The 15,638-nt window shown below is 43.7% G+C and overlaps 6 protein-coding genes across 6 annotated transcripts in view; 3 read left to right on the forward strand and 3 right to left on the reverse strand.

The window, feature by feature from the left end:
- Window positions 1–2,655, reverse strand: part of MICPUCDRAFT_64527 (uncharacterized protein) — a 2,904-nt gene extending 249 nt beyond the window's left edge. Inside the window, exon 1 of the mRNA XM_003056376.1 lies at window positions 151–2,655. Within this exon, the coding sequence (XP_003056422.1) occupies window positions 677–2,278 (1,602 nt within the window). The 5' untranslated portion in view covers window positions 2,279–2,655 and the 3' untranslated portion in view covers window positions 151–676. The remainder of the gene's footprint in view (window positions 1–150) is intronic.
- A 1-nt stretch (window position 2,656) lies between these two features.
- Window positions 2,657–3,681, forward strand: MICPUCDRAFT_31535 (uncharacterized protein). The gene is made up of 2 exons (XM_003055986.1): window positions 2,657–3,003; window positions 3,073–3,681. The coding sequence occupies exons 1-2, from the start codon at window positions 2,912–2,914 to the stop codon at window positions 3,572–3,574; spliced, it is 594 nt and encodes a 197-aa protein (XP_003056032.1). The 5' UTR covers window positions 2,657–2,911; the 3' UTR covers window positions 3,575–3,681.
- Window positions 3,637–7,286, reverse strand: MICPUCDRAFT_55412 (uncharacterized protein). The gene is made up of 19 exons (XM_003056377.1): window positions 6,909–7,286; window positions 6,774–6,836; window positions 6,614–6,690; window positions 6,487–6,556; window positions 6,344–6,410; window positions 6,091–6,245; window positions 5,985–6,016; window positions 5,698–5,924; window positions 5,454–5,590; window positions 5,334–5,395; window positions 5,113–5,275; window positions 4,920–5,057; window positions 4,834–4,853; window positions 4,715–4,774; window positions 4,625–4,657; window positions 4,400–4,551; window positions 4,301–4,343; window positions 4,178–4,241; window positions 3,637–4,100 (listed from the first exon to the last, which is right to left on the reverse strand). The coding sequence occupies exons 1-19, from the start codon at window positions 7,116–7,118 to the stop codon at window positions 3,852–3,854; spliced, it is 2,022 nt and encodes a 673-aa protein (XP_003056423.1). The 5' UTR covers window positions 7,119–7,286; the 3' UTR covers window positions 3,637–3,851.
- Window positions 7,287–8,044: 758 nt separating this feature from the next.
- Window positions 8,045–9,246, forward strand: MICPUCDRAFT_55413 (uncharacterized protein; the record flags this gene model as incomplete). The annotated part of the gene is made up of 1 exon (XM_003055987.1): window positions 8,045–9,246. One exon carries the CDS (start codon window positions 8,045–8,047, stop codon window positions 8,714–8,716), a length of 672 nt encoding a protein of 223 aa, XP_003056033.1. The 3' UTR covers window positions 8,717–9,246.
- A 2,249-nt stretch (window positions 9,247–11,495) lies between these two features.
- On the forward strand, window positions 11,496–12,875 carry RPL19 (60S ribosomal protein L19 protein). Its single transcript, XM_003055988.1, has 5 exons — window positions 11,496–11,733; window positions 11,905–11,988; window positions 12,072–12,138; window positions 12,228–12,315; window positions 12,418–12,875. Exons 1-5 carry the CDS (start codon window positions 11,650–11,652, stop codon window positions 12,680–12,682), a joined length of 588 nt encoding a protein of 195 aa, XP_003056034.1. The 5' UTR covers window positions 11,496–11,649; the 3' UTR covers window positions 12,683–12,875.
- On the reverse strand, window positions 12,844–14,111 carry ODA-LC5 (flagellar outer dynein arm light chain 5). Its single transcript, XM_003056378.1, has 3 exons — window positions 14,008–14,111; window positions 13,627–13,893; window positions 12,844–13,483 (listed from the first exon to the last, which is right to left on the reverse strand). The coding sequence occupies exons 1-3, from the start codon at window positions 14,080–14,082 to the stop codon at window positions 13,382–13,384; spliced, it is 444 nt and encodes a 147-aa protein (XP_003056424.1). The 5' UTR covers window positions 14,083–14,111; the 3' UTR covers window positions 12,844–13,381.
- Between the last annotated feature and the right edge of the window lie 1,527 nt (window positions 14,112–15,638).

The raw sequence follows: 15,638 nt of genomic DNA on the forward strand, positions 1-15,638 counted from the left end.
GTCGGAAGTCGGAAGCGCGTGGGGACGCGCGATGAGCGAAGTCCGCGGGTTGTAGTCTCAGATAGGTCCCGTTCAGGCACCGGTAAGGGACGGAATTCCGTCCCTGAACGAGACTATCAAAGATACTGTACAGTAAGTAGTCTATCATACCTTCGTACAATAAACGCGTTGTAGTATGTACGTGTACTGTACACGTACAGTACGTGTAGAGTGCTATGAAGATGGAATACCGAAGATAGTTGATTGAACGTTGTACGTGTACGTGTACACGTACACACGTACGTGTACTTTTATCTTCGTACGAAAGTAAGTTGTCTTCGTACGAAAGTATTCTTAGTATCTTCGAAGATACCTTCGTACGAAGGTAGATAGTTAGATACTGTACACGTACTGTACAACTACACGTGTAATAAACTGTGTAGCTGTGTACGAAGGTACTTTAGTCCAGACACTGTCCAGACCGTGACCAAAATCCTGTACCAGAGACAACCACTTATCCCTGAAAATTTCAACATTTGAAGCCTGGGCCCTAGGCTCAATTTCTTTGATCGGTGAAAATTATGGTTCAACACTTTTTGACCGCAGACTCTCTTCGAAAGTGCTACTGTATACTGAATCCAACAGAGTACAAATGGAACATCATCAAGTCGAAACGAGGCATTTCGCACTGTTCTAGTCAGTGCCACCAGATCGATACTGAGAACGAACTTGACAGAGAGTGTACAGAGTGATACCAATTAGCTGGAATATATATCATGTCACCAGGTTCCAATACACAGTCGACAAAAGGTGTTGAAACAAAACTAGGAAACTTCACTGTCAGATTAGCTGCTCCTGATTGCATGTCAACAAAGCTGGAGTTTCGTAGCTTGTAGTCCGGGTGAAGATACAGAGTTTGTGCTCTTTCAGGAGCATACATTCGGATGTATTTTAGCCCAACAACCTGAGAAAGCAAATTATGGTATGGATCCTTGTGAAGTGGACTCACAGTACCTGCAGGTCCAAGCCACGCATTGATTGATTTGATACCTTCTTCAGATGTATTCCACCGATGCGTTAAGGAGCAGTAGTCAGGAAGATCTAAATCATTCAGAAGTGTTGGGACTTGATTAAAAAGAGGGTGCTGTGCAAGATACCCTGTGCAACTGCCTGGGCGGATCGCGCTGTAACTGTATTTTAAGGACTTGTCCTGATGCACATGTGGGAATCTAAGCTTAGGTTGTGAGCCATTCACAACAATACTGTCAAATGTATTGCTTTTTACAGCATCTTGTGGTTGCAAAGGTCGGATGTACCTATCTAAATAAGACGACAGTGACATGAGCTTCTGTGTCCAATTCGCATGAAGATAGTGCATTCCCAACTCAACAGGCACTGTTCGCAAACCTGCCATAGCTGTGAGATAATCAGAGTTTCGCCAGCGACATAGCGCTGGCCAGTGAGACACAGCTCCAGAGATTAAAACTGGAGCTCCGGCATTTTCAGTGCACTTGGGCATGTACGAGCGAAAAAAATCAAGAAGAGAAGGGTTTCTGCATAGGTGGTGCACCTGACCACAAAGCAAGTTTGTAGTGTTCGAAAGCGAGCCCGGAGGAAGCAAAGATTGGAGACTGCCAAATTTATCCTCCCCAATATACCATGTACGCTTAGAACTGTGCAATGAAACTAAGCATTCTCTGTTTTTCACATCTGCAGTGCAAGAAGAAGATAGCCGACAGGAAGTGCCGTAGAAAAACACTTTCTGAAAAGGTTCGTGTCCACGTGAGTGTATTTCACCTTGGCGAAGGTCAGAGATAAAAGAATCGATATTTTCATTCAAATTATCATGATCATGATTACTGCCCAGTAAACCAGCAACATCTAAGGACTTTGAAACGATTTTTCTTCTCACATGTGGCAAAAGAACTCCTGCTGCTTGTGCTATGAATGGTGAAATATTGTATTTCATTTTCGATTCTACTGATACGAAAAGCAGGGAAGAGAACATGTGCAGTTCTCTCCACTCGGGATCAACATCCCTCCAGTCTCCTAAATGCAGTCTTTCCATAGAGATGTGCAAATTTGATGTGATCGCAGCTAGCAAATCGATGATGCGACGCTTCGCAGCGGTCACACTGACTTCGCTTCGGTGGAAGAAGTTTTCGCAGGCAATGCTCGACAAATCGGCGATAGCAAGCAGAAAAGCGCGAAAGGCACAGGACCCACCAAGAACACGCAGACCTATTTTAAGGGCAGATATGCGGGGGCTATTTTGTGCCTGCTGCAGCAGGGAGTACATCAGTTATCGGTGGTTCAAGGCACTGCGCTGGTAAGTCTTGGATTTACAGTAGTTTGCCCAAGTACTGGGCGAATTACGAAGAACACCCATCCGTACACGATCGTCCTTCGAGCACGACGAAGAAAATACGGAATCGAGGTGTCGAGTCGAAGCAGCACATAAATAAGAAACGACGAGCCAGCAGAACGGGTTGTACTTGCTGAAGAGACGTCAGTAGCTCAGTACAGCGTTGTACTCTACGCAGACCAGAAGGTGGTCACCCGGTTAATGATCGGCTCTTTTTCTACGATGACTACGTGTACGTGTACAGTACACGTACAATAACACTATCTTTTTAGCTATCTGAGATAGTCTATCATATTAAGTAGTACGAAGATAGATTTGAACGTAGTCTAATATGTAAAAGTAGTCTAGCTAGCTAGGTAGCTAGGCAGGTAGGGCTACTTCCGGAAGTACTTTCGTACGTACGAAAGTACTTTCGTACTTTCGTACTTTCGTACTACTTTCGAAAGTATAAATACCTTCGAAGATATCCGATAGCTAGACTACGTAGTTCAGCCGCCGAGCCTCAGACCACTATCAACGCACAACATACCCCCGCGCAACGTCCGCGCTATTAAAGACTTTGTCGCAATGACTGACCCAGATACTTCTCCCGACCCTGACTTCATCAATAAGCACCCGCTCGAGCATACTTGGACCCTTTGGTTCGATAATCCGAACGGGTAAGTTTGCGTGTTATTTGGTCCCTGGTGCATCTCTTAGCTCATGGACATCTCACCGTATTCACGCAGGAGGCAGAAACAGGCAACTTGGGGTCAAACTCTCCGTAGCGTATACACGTTCAATACTGTTGAAGACTTTTGGTGTCTGTACAATAACATTCTGGCTCCAAGCCGTTTAATTATGGGTACCGATTTTCACCTCTTCAAAGAAGGAATTGAGCCGAAGTGGGAAGACAGTAAGTGTGCGAAGGGGGGTAAGTGGACTTTTTTATTTCCAAAGAGCAAAGAACCCTCCATGCTCGACGACTGCTGGCTGAATTTGCTGCTAGCTACCATCGGCGAGCAGTTCTGCGAGCCAAGTGAAATCTGTGGAGCAGTTGTAAGCGTGCGGCAGAAGCAGCACAGAATTGCTCTGTGGACGAAGACAGCTTCGAACGAAGCTGATCAAATGGCCATCGGACGGCACTTCAAGACAATTCTCGGTATGCCTGAAACCGAGAAGATTGGTTACATGGTGCACGATGATGCTATCCGATTGGAGCGCCGAGCAAAGGACAGATATACAGTATAAGCAGCCTTGCGGTGCCACCTGTGCAGAGCTAGTTTATCTAGCTAGTCCCTGAAGAACATTTTGACGATTCCCTGTTGTTCATATTCATGATATATGCACTTTCAGTCTACATCTCGTAAATCGTACTGCAGTTCATTTCTACATGAATTAACAAGCTATCCATACACCATAAAGAGATGGTGCACGAAGTCAACGTGAAATCATGGTAAGAAACGAACTTACTGTAGCCTCGAAGATACATTCTAAAAAGAATAGAAAGCCGAGATACAAACCATTTTCACACGCCATCACAGAAACACACGATAGTGCAGTCTGCTCCGGCAGTAAACAGCCATGGTTGTGCAGGGTGAAAGTCACAGTCCAAAATTCCCTCACAATCCTTCAGAGCGTGAGATCTAAGAACTTTTACTGGGACAATTAATGCATTTTTTTCGATTTCAGAATATACAAGTCCGTAAAATATTTGAGCCGTAGTATCATCAGAAACTGAGGCAAAGAGCGGATATCTTCTATGAAAGGCGACGCTCTGGAAACCAACCGCGGAAGAAATAAGTTTGTAGAAAGAAAATACAAGTTACAAAGTGTAGTGTAAATAAATGTCACCTTGACCGTACTATGATGTGAAGCAAGAACTCGGTATGGTGTATCAGAGAAGTCCATATCAAACCTGCAAGAAAAACCGTCAAACAGAGAACCTGCGTTTAGTCCCTCGAGTAGAACACTTACCAAGCAAGCCTCCCATTACTACAACCGACTATTATGTTATCACCTGCCGAAAAAGTGTCACCATACAATAGTACATTTCTTACTACTATTACTTGCCACCGAAGTGTGTAGCGATGCAGCTAATTGAGCTGCCACTGGACATCTTTTTCACAAGAAACTGTCGGTGTAAGTCGTAAAGGTACACTTTTGAACGAGTACTGACGATCAACCAAGGTCGTGACACGTGGAAGACAGCTCTCTGTATGGGCACACTGCATTAAGAGAGAGCTAGTTCAGTTTGAATATAAACTAGAGTGCAGTATTGAAGAATAATTCTTGGCACACTTTTGCTGCTGGAAAACAGGCCGAGTCGTCCTCCTGCGTTGACAAGAAATAAATTCAGGTTATAAAGTATATATAGTAGCGGAGCCTGACCTCGATAAACTGTGCACCAAGATATTGTTTCCCTTCGGAACCAAAGTTGCAAAATAGTCGCTGTTGTCGGAACATTTAATCAGTTAATTATGTGTAAAGCGAGTGCCTTTCTTTTATACCCTTTATGATGCCATGATACCTATCCGGAAAAAAAGTAGGTTAAAGATGTTTGAAATAAATATATAAATAAATCCAGTGCACGCACCCTCTCCACTGGTGCGATATGATGAACAAATACAATATCATTTTTTCTGTCGATAAAAAATATAACCTTTTGTGGACTGCACAACTTTCTTCTGACAAACCGTTCTTCCCAGGAAGGCATATCATTACTAACACGTTCCTGGGAAGACAAAAAAATAATAACTTTTAAAGTATATGAAGTAGAATGTAAATACATTGAGTATCATATTGTCTCTGCTACATTCTGTCATAATCCAACAAGTTAGGAACATTTGCTGCTTTTCATGTACTGAAATGGAGGTACCTTTTTGGGTGTTCAGCAAAACCAAAGAGCATCCAACGCAGACAGAAACGATGTTCTTTCCATCATGGGAAGACCTAAAAGTATTTTTATATAGTCCTCGTGCTTCAAAAATATCACAAAAACGATCCCTACCACGCCACACAAGATGCAGACTCAGCTAACTGCCACGATCTGATGCACCTACCTGTAGAAACCTGAAAAAAAATGGTTCACCCTGCGCTCGGGGTTCTAGTATTCGTGTATCAGCGGTACCTCCCACATCCGTAAAATGCTGTCAGCTGATCCAGATATCAACCATTGCCTGTAATCATTAGATAAATTGAGAAGGCATTGAATCAAGATAATAGGACCAAGCACTAACCCAGAAATATGTACAGCAACCGAGAGGACTTTGTCCAAGATATAGAGTTCAAGAAAAAATCAGAATATCAAGTAGGCGGAAGCCTGATACCAAAGACCAAATCGAGTGCACATAACATTATACTAGAATCCTTACTGAATGTCCGAAAAAAGTCAAACTTTGGAGACTTGGAAATGGTTTCAGCTCCTATACTACCGTGTTCAATGTGCAATCTACGACCCAGATTCAAGTGTATATATTGCACCTTCGTGGTCGGTAAAGAGGGTAGAATATCACTCTGTTGAAAGTTTAGACGGGTCCGCAATACCCGTGGGCATAGATATAAGTCCAGACATCTTTGAAACCTACGGCACAGGTGCGTACTGGTGAGGTGCGCATAAACTTGTGCAGTGCTGAAGACAAGAACTTAGAATAGAGCATACCGTTCAGTAACAAAATCAGAATATGAAGGAACCTGATCGAACAAAGAAAACGTTTTACAACTTGCGCTGCGACAGACTATTGAAACTGTAAAAGAACTAAGCCCACCGCCCGCAATGCAACTTGAGAACCCAAATCAATCTTTTGCACAACCGAGTGACCTATGCTCTTCACAACCTCAGCACAATCATATTCGGGTGGGGGATTGTAGGAGTCTATGTTTGTTGGTAATTTCACTTTCGGTGCAGGCAAACATGCTCTCCCTGCCAAGTAAATCACCATTCGGCATAACATCAAAAGTCAGGAAACATGTCCGGTTCGAAAAGAAAATAAACAAGTTAGATAAGTAATTGCAACTCACCGTCATTTCTTTCACTTGTCCGATTCTGCTCCTCAATCCATATTAATTTTTGGTTATCAGCAGGAGACTGTGTGATGCATATGTACAAGATAAAACGTTTCATGTGTATCAAAATAAAAAAAAAGGAAAATAAAGTTGCATACATTTTCTAAAAGTTGTATGGAAGCTTTTCGGCGAAGACCGCGCATGATTCGAAGAACAAGCTTAGCTTCCCTGAAGTATAATAACCTTATCATTTGCGAGGCCATGAACTAAGACATAAGAACACACCATTTCGATGGAATGAAACGCCGTTTGGGCACTTGAATGGTTTGAAAGTGATCACTTGATCCGATTTCCAGGCGAACCTGAGAAACACCAGAGACAACCGGAATATATAGGCAAACTGTTTAACCTTTATATTATTTTTGTTCGTGATTGGGGGCTGTACCTCGTCGCTGTGAATATCCATCACCGGTATGATGCTCGTGCGGAGTCTACGGAAAAGTTCAAGCTGCAATCACAGGCAACTTCCTCTCAATAAACAGTACATATTCAAACAATTCATGAAAAAATGCGCTAGCACACTTTCCTGCGATTTAGAAACAACAAGCTCTTTTCCCCCTTTCTCATCGAAAACGTTCCTCCAGTAGCTTAAATCGTCAGTTAAACGAATCAAGTGCTCTATCGAGTCGTCCCATTTTTGTTTGACTATTTTGCGACCGTCGACGTCATATCCAACGTGCCCTTCATCTCTATACCACTCACGCGGCACGTCTCCTCTAGCATTATCCATTTCTGAACAAAATGCGCAACTAGCTCAAGGAAAAGATAAACGATTTTTATACTTCAGCATGAAGGAACGGCAGGACTCGCTCGACGTAAATCCTGTTGAACTGAAGTTGAAACAGACGTCTGAGCAGTAAAGATCAAAATGTGACAAGTGACCGAGCTATGCACGCGCGATACCATCGAAGGTAGCTACGAACGAAGTTAACGTATAAACGCGACGTTGTCTGTAGACTACTGTATCTACAGTACAGTACTTCCGGAAGTACTTTCGGTACCTTCGAAGGTACACGTACTTCCGTACTTCCGTATGTAGCTATGTACGAAGGTACGAAGGTATTCTATCACTTATGTACCCTACACGTAGCTAGGGCTAGCAGCTAGCTAGGGCAGTGCTAGGGCAATAGTACAACTAGGGCTAATTGATTGCATTCTTCGAATGAAGATAAGTTTATACTTCCGGAAGTACAATACTGTAGTCTATCTAGCTAGCTACCTTCGGTACCTTCGAAGGTACATAGTTACATACCTTCGAAGGTATCCGAACCTTCGTACAGGTACTGTACAGTTGTACCTTCGTACAGTGTAGGGCTACAGCTGTACACTACACGTGTACAGTACTTCCGAATTTATTTATCCCTAGCTACACGTGTACCTACAGGTAGCTAGAATATGCTAGCTAGCTACGAAGGTAGATAGCTATCTACCTTCGAAGGTACTTTCGTAGATACTAGCTAGATAGCTTATTATTATTTAGGGCTAGCTGTACAACGACGTACTTCCGGAAGTAAGTGCACGACTGTCACGTTGTATAAAACGTGCGCGTTGTAGTCGTGTACCTTCGTACGAAGGTACTTTCGTACTATTTATAAGCCTACAGTACGTATCTTGTAAAAGGTTCGAAGGTACTTCCGGAAGTATTCTACTGTAGCCATGCACAGTGTAGCTTCGTTCTTACGGACCTTCCTTGCTTATATGATCTCTATAAACAATGACTATTATAAAATAGCTAAAGACTACACCGCGTTTATACACACATACAGTATAGTACGTATAGAAGGTACCTTCGAAGGTAGGTACGAAAGTATGATACCTTCGTACGAAAGTACCTTCGTACTTTCGTACACTGCACCTTCACCTACAACTCACCTACAGTGCACGTACCGTTGTACACGTACACGTACGGAATTCGAAAAGAGGAAAGCCTTCCAGTCCCTGCGTTGTTTTACTCGACGCATAGGGCTACCCGGTTCGCGACGCCGTCACGATCGTGACTTCACTAAAAGTTCAAACTTCAGTGATCGTCCTTCTACTCATTCTTCATATTTTGCGTGTACAAAGCGCATGGAAATAACTCCCGCTCCGGACGCGACCTGCAACTCTCAAATGTCCTCCTTGGGCGACAGCGCACGTGTCGGTAAGAAACTGATCTGGCACACGGGCAAGGCTGCGTGGGTCTTCGGCACGTCCTTCCTCCTTCTCGTCGTACCTCTCATCGTACAATTGCACCGGGAAGAGCAGATGGCTGCGGCAGAGCAGGAACAGTTAGGTGTTCTGAACTTAGGTTCCTCTTCTCTGATGACCAACGCTGTTCCGGTGCAGTGAGTTGGGCTCTTACGATACTCCGCGACCCTACTGCCGTTCGCGTTTGATGATCTTCCGATCGCGCACACGCGATCTAGGTTCATGCGCAGTGAGGTGCATAGGTTTACGTTCGTAGTAAATCTTGAAATCATATGTGACTTGGTCAGCTTAACATCGGAAGTCTTCCGCTTGTGTACGTGCGGTCTTATCCCGCTCGATCGTTCGGGCTCACAGAAACTGATCTGTTTAGTTGAAAGTAACTGGGGACTTGTCTGAGAAAGCTCAAATCTAACGTCGCCTGGTGACGAATACAATGAGCGCAGAGTGCATGGAGATTTTATCGTAACGGCGGAAACCGAAGACATACGCTTGACTGCTTATTTCGCGGTGTTACGAGGGGGAAGAGCTGTGGTTGTGGGCTGGACACCCTTCCTTCCTTCGTGAATTCGTATATGGTGACCAAATGAGCGATGAGCAAAGCGAAGATGAACGATTAACAGGTGTGGTTGGAGAATTTACGAGAAGAAGCGCGGCACATCGTTTGCCGTTCGTCTCCCTCTCGTCGAAGTACGGAAAAGTCGAAAGTCTTCCATATGTCGGATACGATTTATAGCCCTGCAGTACAGTACGTGTACAGCTGTACACGTACTGTGCACGTAAATGTTCTTCTCATGTTCCGATAATATCGGATATTCTCTACTGTACCTTCGTTCGATCGATGTCATATTGTATGAAGATAGATACCTTCGTACGAAGATATCTCCACACGCACGTATAAAAGTAGGGCCATCATAAATATTTCCGGAAGACTTCCGCCTACAGTACACGTGGCCCTACAGTAGTCCTACAACGCTCTCTACTCTCTACAACATTGTTCACGTAGCTCGCAAGCAAACAAGGGCTAACGCGTTAACCTTAGTACTCGTGTAGTCATAAGTTTACCTTCGCACGAACGAAGATACACTATCCCTAATAACTTATTAAATACCTTCGTACGAAAGTACTTTCGAAAGTACAAAAATATGCAATGGGCATAGCTAGATAACAACTTAGTATTAGATACACTAAAACTGCTCTAAAACTCAGCTATCTATCTAGTAGCTAGGCTAGCTCGCTAGTCCAGCTATCTTCGCCGTAGACGGGTATGTCTATCACTAGATGAAACAAACTATGCGAGTGGGTCACTGTTGGCTGCAGACGTAGATACGATACTACGTACAGGGTTCTCGAGTAGTGAACGTAGATATCTAGCTAGATAGATACAAATGTTGTATTCGATGCAGATAAAACTTTTGATAAGTTGAACAACTTACTGTATACAGTAGCCTTTCCTAGCTAGCTAGCCCTCGTAAAAAACAACTTATCTATCTATGTACACGAGTTGTACACGCACGTGAGCGTGTATGTATGACTAGCTGACTACTGTAAAAGACTACTGCTATAAGATACAACACTGCTACAACAGTACTTCCGGATAAACGTCATTGTACGTACGAAGGTAGACTACAACTAAGACAGTGCCACGAAGGTTCAATCTGGTACGCGTACAATAATGTCTATGAAGGTATGATATTATGCTATTATCTACGAATGTACTTTAAAGTACAATGCTAGCTACCTTCGTACGAAAGTACAAACTACAAAGTACTTTCGTACGAAAGTACATACGAAGGTAGTACGAAAGTACATACTACATAGTACATACCGGTACATAGCCTAGCTTCATACGAACTGATAGGGCTACAACTACACGTACACGCGTTTATACTTCGGATGTAGGCCACACAGATAGACTGATAGAGAGTCCACCTTCGTACTTCCCGAAGTACTTTCGTACTTCCGTACGAATAATCTACTGTATGTAGCTATGTACTTTCGTACTTTCGTACTTAGCATTGTACTTCCGGAAGTACTTCCATAGTACGGAAGTACGAAAGTACTCTATACAGCATGTAGCCATGCACCATGTAGTACACATAAACACTCACGTAACCCTAGCTAGATAGGTAGTACGAAAATAGGTACGAAGGTACTTCCGGAAGCTTGCTTATTAATAGAGTCTAGAGTCTACTAGCTAGCTAGCTAGGTTGGGCTACTGTAGCTACTAGCTAGATAGCCCTACGTGTAGTCGTGTACAACGTTGTACTGTGTCCGTAGCTCCGTACTGTATGTAGCTATGATATGATACAGTATGTACTATGTAGCATTGTACGAAAGTACAGTATAATTGATACGAAAGTACGAAAGTACTTTCGTACTTTATTGAACAGTAGTTGTAGTGTACGAAGGTACAACGTTGTACACGTACACCGGGGGTTAATAACTTTTAAAAGTATCATAAGTTGTTATTCAGTAGTTGTACAACGTTGTAGTTGTACGTGTACGTGTAACAACTTAAATAGTTTACTTAGTTTTTCGAAGGAAGACTTTTGCGGGTCGAGCGAAATTAGACCGTCGATTGTGAGTTAAAACTGCAGTACTTTGAAATACCTTCGAAGGTACGAAAGTACTTATTTATTTACTTTTTTTGCCGGCAGTCATGTACGTGTTCACGTACTGTACATGTACAGTAAACTACAGTATTTACTCAGTGTCGAAATTTTAGTAAGTATCACCTGGTGTACACGTACGTGTACAATAACATAGGATAAAAATAAAATATTATGATATCTTCATACGGAAGTTTCTTACAAGGTACCTTCGAAGGTACAACTACAGGTACATACGTGTACACGTACAGCTGTACAACCGTATCGTTACCTTCGGAAGCACTTCCGTACGTGTACATTCTGTAGCTCTGTACTGTCCTTCGAAGCTGCAATTGTTCTGTTTTGTCCCCGAACATTTGTTCAGATAGTGCCACGAGCATTCACGCGCTTAAACGCATCTCCCTGACGAACGCGCATCTGAAATATTTTCGAGACCCCCTTAACTTGCTCGATACTATTTGAAAAATGGTCTCATTAAAGCTGCAAAAACGACTAGCAGCCTCCGTCCTTAAATGCGGGACTCGAAAGATCTGGATGGATCCTAACGAGGTAATAGAAGTCCCGTAGTAGTTTGCTAGTAATCCCGCATCGATCATCTTTGAATACACATTCCCCGAGGGACACGTCACAAAATGGGACATGTGCCACTTTTCAAGACGCTGCTCCTTGTCTTCCGGAATTTAAAACTTAGGGTTTTGATTTCTGTTTCTTTCATTCCAGATAAGCGAGATATCGATGGCGAACTCTCGTCAAAACATCCGCAAGCTTGTCAAAGATGGATTTCTTATCAGAAAGCCTGAAAAGGTGCGCAACTCTGACCTTTGAATTGCGCTATCAGGACCATCTCAAACTTTTTCCCTGATTCACCTCTAATGTTATTCACCCAGATCCACTCCCGTGCTCGCACACTTCGGGGCCTTGCTGCGAAAAGACTCGGACGTCACACTGGTTATGGTATGTTCTGAGAAATCCCAAGCAAGGCACATGGATTCTTCATGCGGATTAGAATCTCTTTATGGAGTGAGACTGAACTGTTTTTGCAGGAAAGCGCCGGGGCACTCGTGAGGCACGTCTGCCAACCAAGGTTCTCTGGCTTCGCCGACATCGAGTCCTCCGCCGTCTGTTAAAGAAGTAAGATTTTTCGTTTTTTCTTTTCACAGTGTCCTCAAGCCTGTTTTCGTTGTTTTAAGACCTTGACTTATTTATTTGAATTGCTTTGCTCCCTCTTCTCAGGTACCGCGAGGCAAAGAAGATTGACAAGCACACATACCATGAAATGTACTTGAAATGCAAAGGAAACGTATTCAAGAATAAACGCGTGCTAATGGAAGCTATTCATAAGACGAAAGCTGAGAAGGCCCGCGAGAAATCAATCGCAGACCAGTTTGAGGCACGTCGCACTAAAAACAAAGCAACCCGCGAGAGAAAAATAGCGCGAAGGGAGGAGCGCTTAGCAGCAGGTGCAGCCATGGATGTGACTGGCACCGCGAACAAGTGACAAGGAGTGCAATTCTGTGTGGGAACGACTGATGAGATCACTAATAGTTTTTCTGTTATATATGCAAAGACCGACACGTGTAGAATCCCCTGAGAGGAAGGACTGCGCAACTGTGCAACTCTCAATAGTGGATATCAAAATGAGTTTAGTGCGTTGTGATAATAATTCCCTGTGACTTTTGATAAAAAAACTCCGACAATAGGTTTGTGCACTAGGTGCACGCACATGGATGACTTGAAAAAATACTTCCTGACAAGTTTTGTCTTGTCCCGGTGCGCCGGGTGCTTTATTCAGACCGGGATGAAAGTCTTTTACCGCCATTTTTCGTCATATTTTCCGATGTTAATTTCTATGATCGATAAATTGATCGATGAGAATTTGAAAGCGGCTCGGTGAACTTTTGAAAGCAACAAGAAGCCGATCAACGAAATGGAGAATGTGACTCAAAACGACGGTCTAAGATTTATGTTCCAGTCCGAAAAAAAAAAAACGCCTGCTTACAGGGGCGAAACGAGACTACCTGAGGAAAGGAAGTATAGAGAAAAAAACTACACAACTACTTCACTCAAGAAGTCTCCACGAGTTGGCTGACGAGGAAGCTGTTAACCAGATCCTCGGTTCAAGTCACGGCCATAAAGTGCTTTTACTTCAGATAGCAAGATATGACACTAACGCTAAGATATGCCTATTCCGATTCGGTCATGCCATCATTGCCTTGAACTCCTCGTAGTCAACTTTACCCGAACCATCAGTGTCAATCTCTCGTATCAGCCTATCAAGGTCTATGGTAAGACCAAATTCCTGAAAAGATCGTGAAATATTTATTTAAGAGCGGTCCTCATATCCTAACTTTAGATTGCTACAAGAAACAAAAAGAATCGGGTACTGGCTGGATGGATGGATGTGAGTAGTGCGCCACAATTTTTACGAGCTCAGGGTCGCGCCTTCACCACTGTTCGCAGCTTTTCAGTGGATATTTCTCCACTTTTGTCTGTGTTTCCTCCTAGTGCTACAAAGGCCTCAACAGTGTCAGTTTCGTCACTTACCTGAGCTGCGGAAACTTTTTGGTTCTCGATGACTTTCAAGAATTCAGAGAACTCTATTTCTCCACTATTATCGTCGTCAACCTGTGAGATCATCTGGAATATCTCCTCGTCACTTGGGCTCTGCCCGACAGCATTTAAAGTTGCTTTGAGCTCTGATGCGTCAATCTGTTGGAGGTAGGATGATCATTGTCAAATACTAGCCAAATACTAGTCAAACACTTAAAACGCAACTCACGAACGGGTGAGATCGCCGTGGAAACAAGAAAGTACTCTACATACCGTTCCACTGCCATCTTTGTCAAACTTGTTGAAAGCCTCTCTGCAACCATTGATCTCTTCTTGAGAAAGTGGCATTAATTCTTTTTCCTCCGATTTAAGGGTTGTCGATGTCGCTGTCGTTTACGCGGTACATATGGTCAGGTATTCCCGAAAAATCTCTGGTAAGTTTCGAAAATGTCCCGTCCAGCAACAACAAATGTACGTGTACTGTACACGTACGTGTACACGCACGTGTAGCTACTAGGGCCTACACGTAGTAGCTACGAAGGAGGTACGAAAGTACCTTCGTACGAAGGTACTGTACGTACTTTCGAAAGTACTTTCGTACTTTCGTACTTTCGTACGAAAGTACTTAATAAGTACGAAAGTACTTTCGAAAGTACTTTCGTACAAAGTACTTTCGAAAGTACTTGAAAGTACACGTACAACGTTGTACTTTCGTACTTTCGAAAGTACTTTCGTACCTTCGAAGGTACTTTCGTACCTTCGTAGTGGATATCAGCGAGAGGATATGAGCTTAGAGAGGATATTAAGATACAAGGTCCCGTTCAGGGATGGAATTCCGTCCCTTTCCGGCGAAAAAACTGAGAATTTTCCCTATGGGCAATTGGTCACAAGTGCCGAATTTCCGCCGTTTTCGACGGAAAATCGGCGGAAAATCACCAAAAAATGAGTACGGAGCGGAAAACTACTCGTACTCCAACTGATTGCCCATAGGGAAAATTCTCAGTTTTTCGCCCGGAAAGGGACGGAATTCCGTCCCTGAACGAGACTATATAAGAGGATGGCGTATCTGCAAATAGTCAGTGCGTAGTACTTTCGTACAGTACGTCTTAAGAGGATGAACTACTGATGAGCTCACCCTCTTAACTGCCGCGCCGCGCGAGGACAGTCAGAGAGGCGCGCGCCGCGGTTGAGGCCGGAGCGTCAAAGCGAACATCGACTAGACAGCGTAAGCGATCATTCCAGCGAGTTTAATACACCTGGGGCGCTGAATCAGGCTGTCACGGCGCACAGATCCGTCGTTTGCAAAACAGACTCGGCGTTACGAAACATTTGCCGTCTCCTGAGCTCGCGTACGCGACGTCGAAACTTCATGGAAACAGTTCTGAACGTAAAAAAACTTCGTGATTATATCGCGTGAACACATACGCACTTATTCAAATATCGCGCAGCGCAGAAAAAACACGATCGCTTGCGTCGGCAGTTGAACTCCGCGGGTCGAGGCTGTAGCCGCGAAGAAAAATGCTCTTTTACAAATCGACACGATCGCGCCAGTCTATGCTTTGCTCGTGCGATTCAGACACGAACGCGGTCGTTCCATGCGCCTCGAGGGTGATGTCATCTAATATGCCGTGCAGTTACAGAGCCAAAAACGGCGTCTGCGCGATGTTAAAGCACACCGCGCGCTCATCCTCTCGTGCGTGTTCTTCCGTACTTCCGGTACAGTACCTTCGTACAACATACCTTCGTACAACATACCTTCGTAAAGCGCAATACTTCGGAAATAGATAGACTAGCTATCATAGTAGCTACGTAGCAAGATAAGTAACAACTTACCTTCGAAGGTACTTTCGTAGAATTTATTACCTTCGAAGTTAGCAATGTTGTCCTGTACAGTACGTGTACAT

The sequence above is a fragment of the Micromonas pusilla genome (genome assembly GCF_000151265.4).
Source record: "Micromonas pusilla CCMP1545 genomic scaffold MICPUCscaffold_2, whole genome shotgun sequence".
Classification (NCBI taxonomy): domain Eukaryota; kingdom Viridiplantae; phylum Chlorophyta; class Mamiellophyceae; order Mamiellales; family Mamiellaceae; genus Micromonas; species Micromonas pusilla.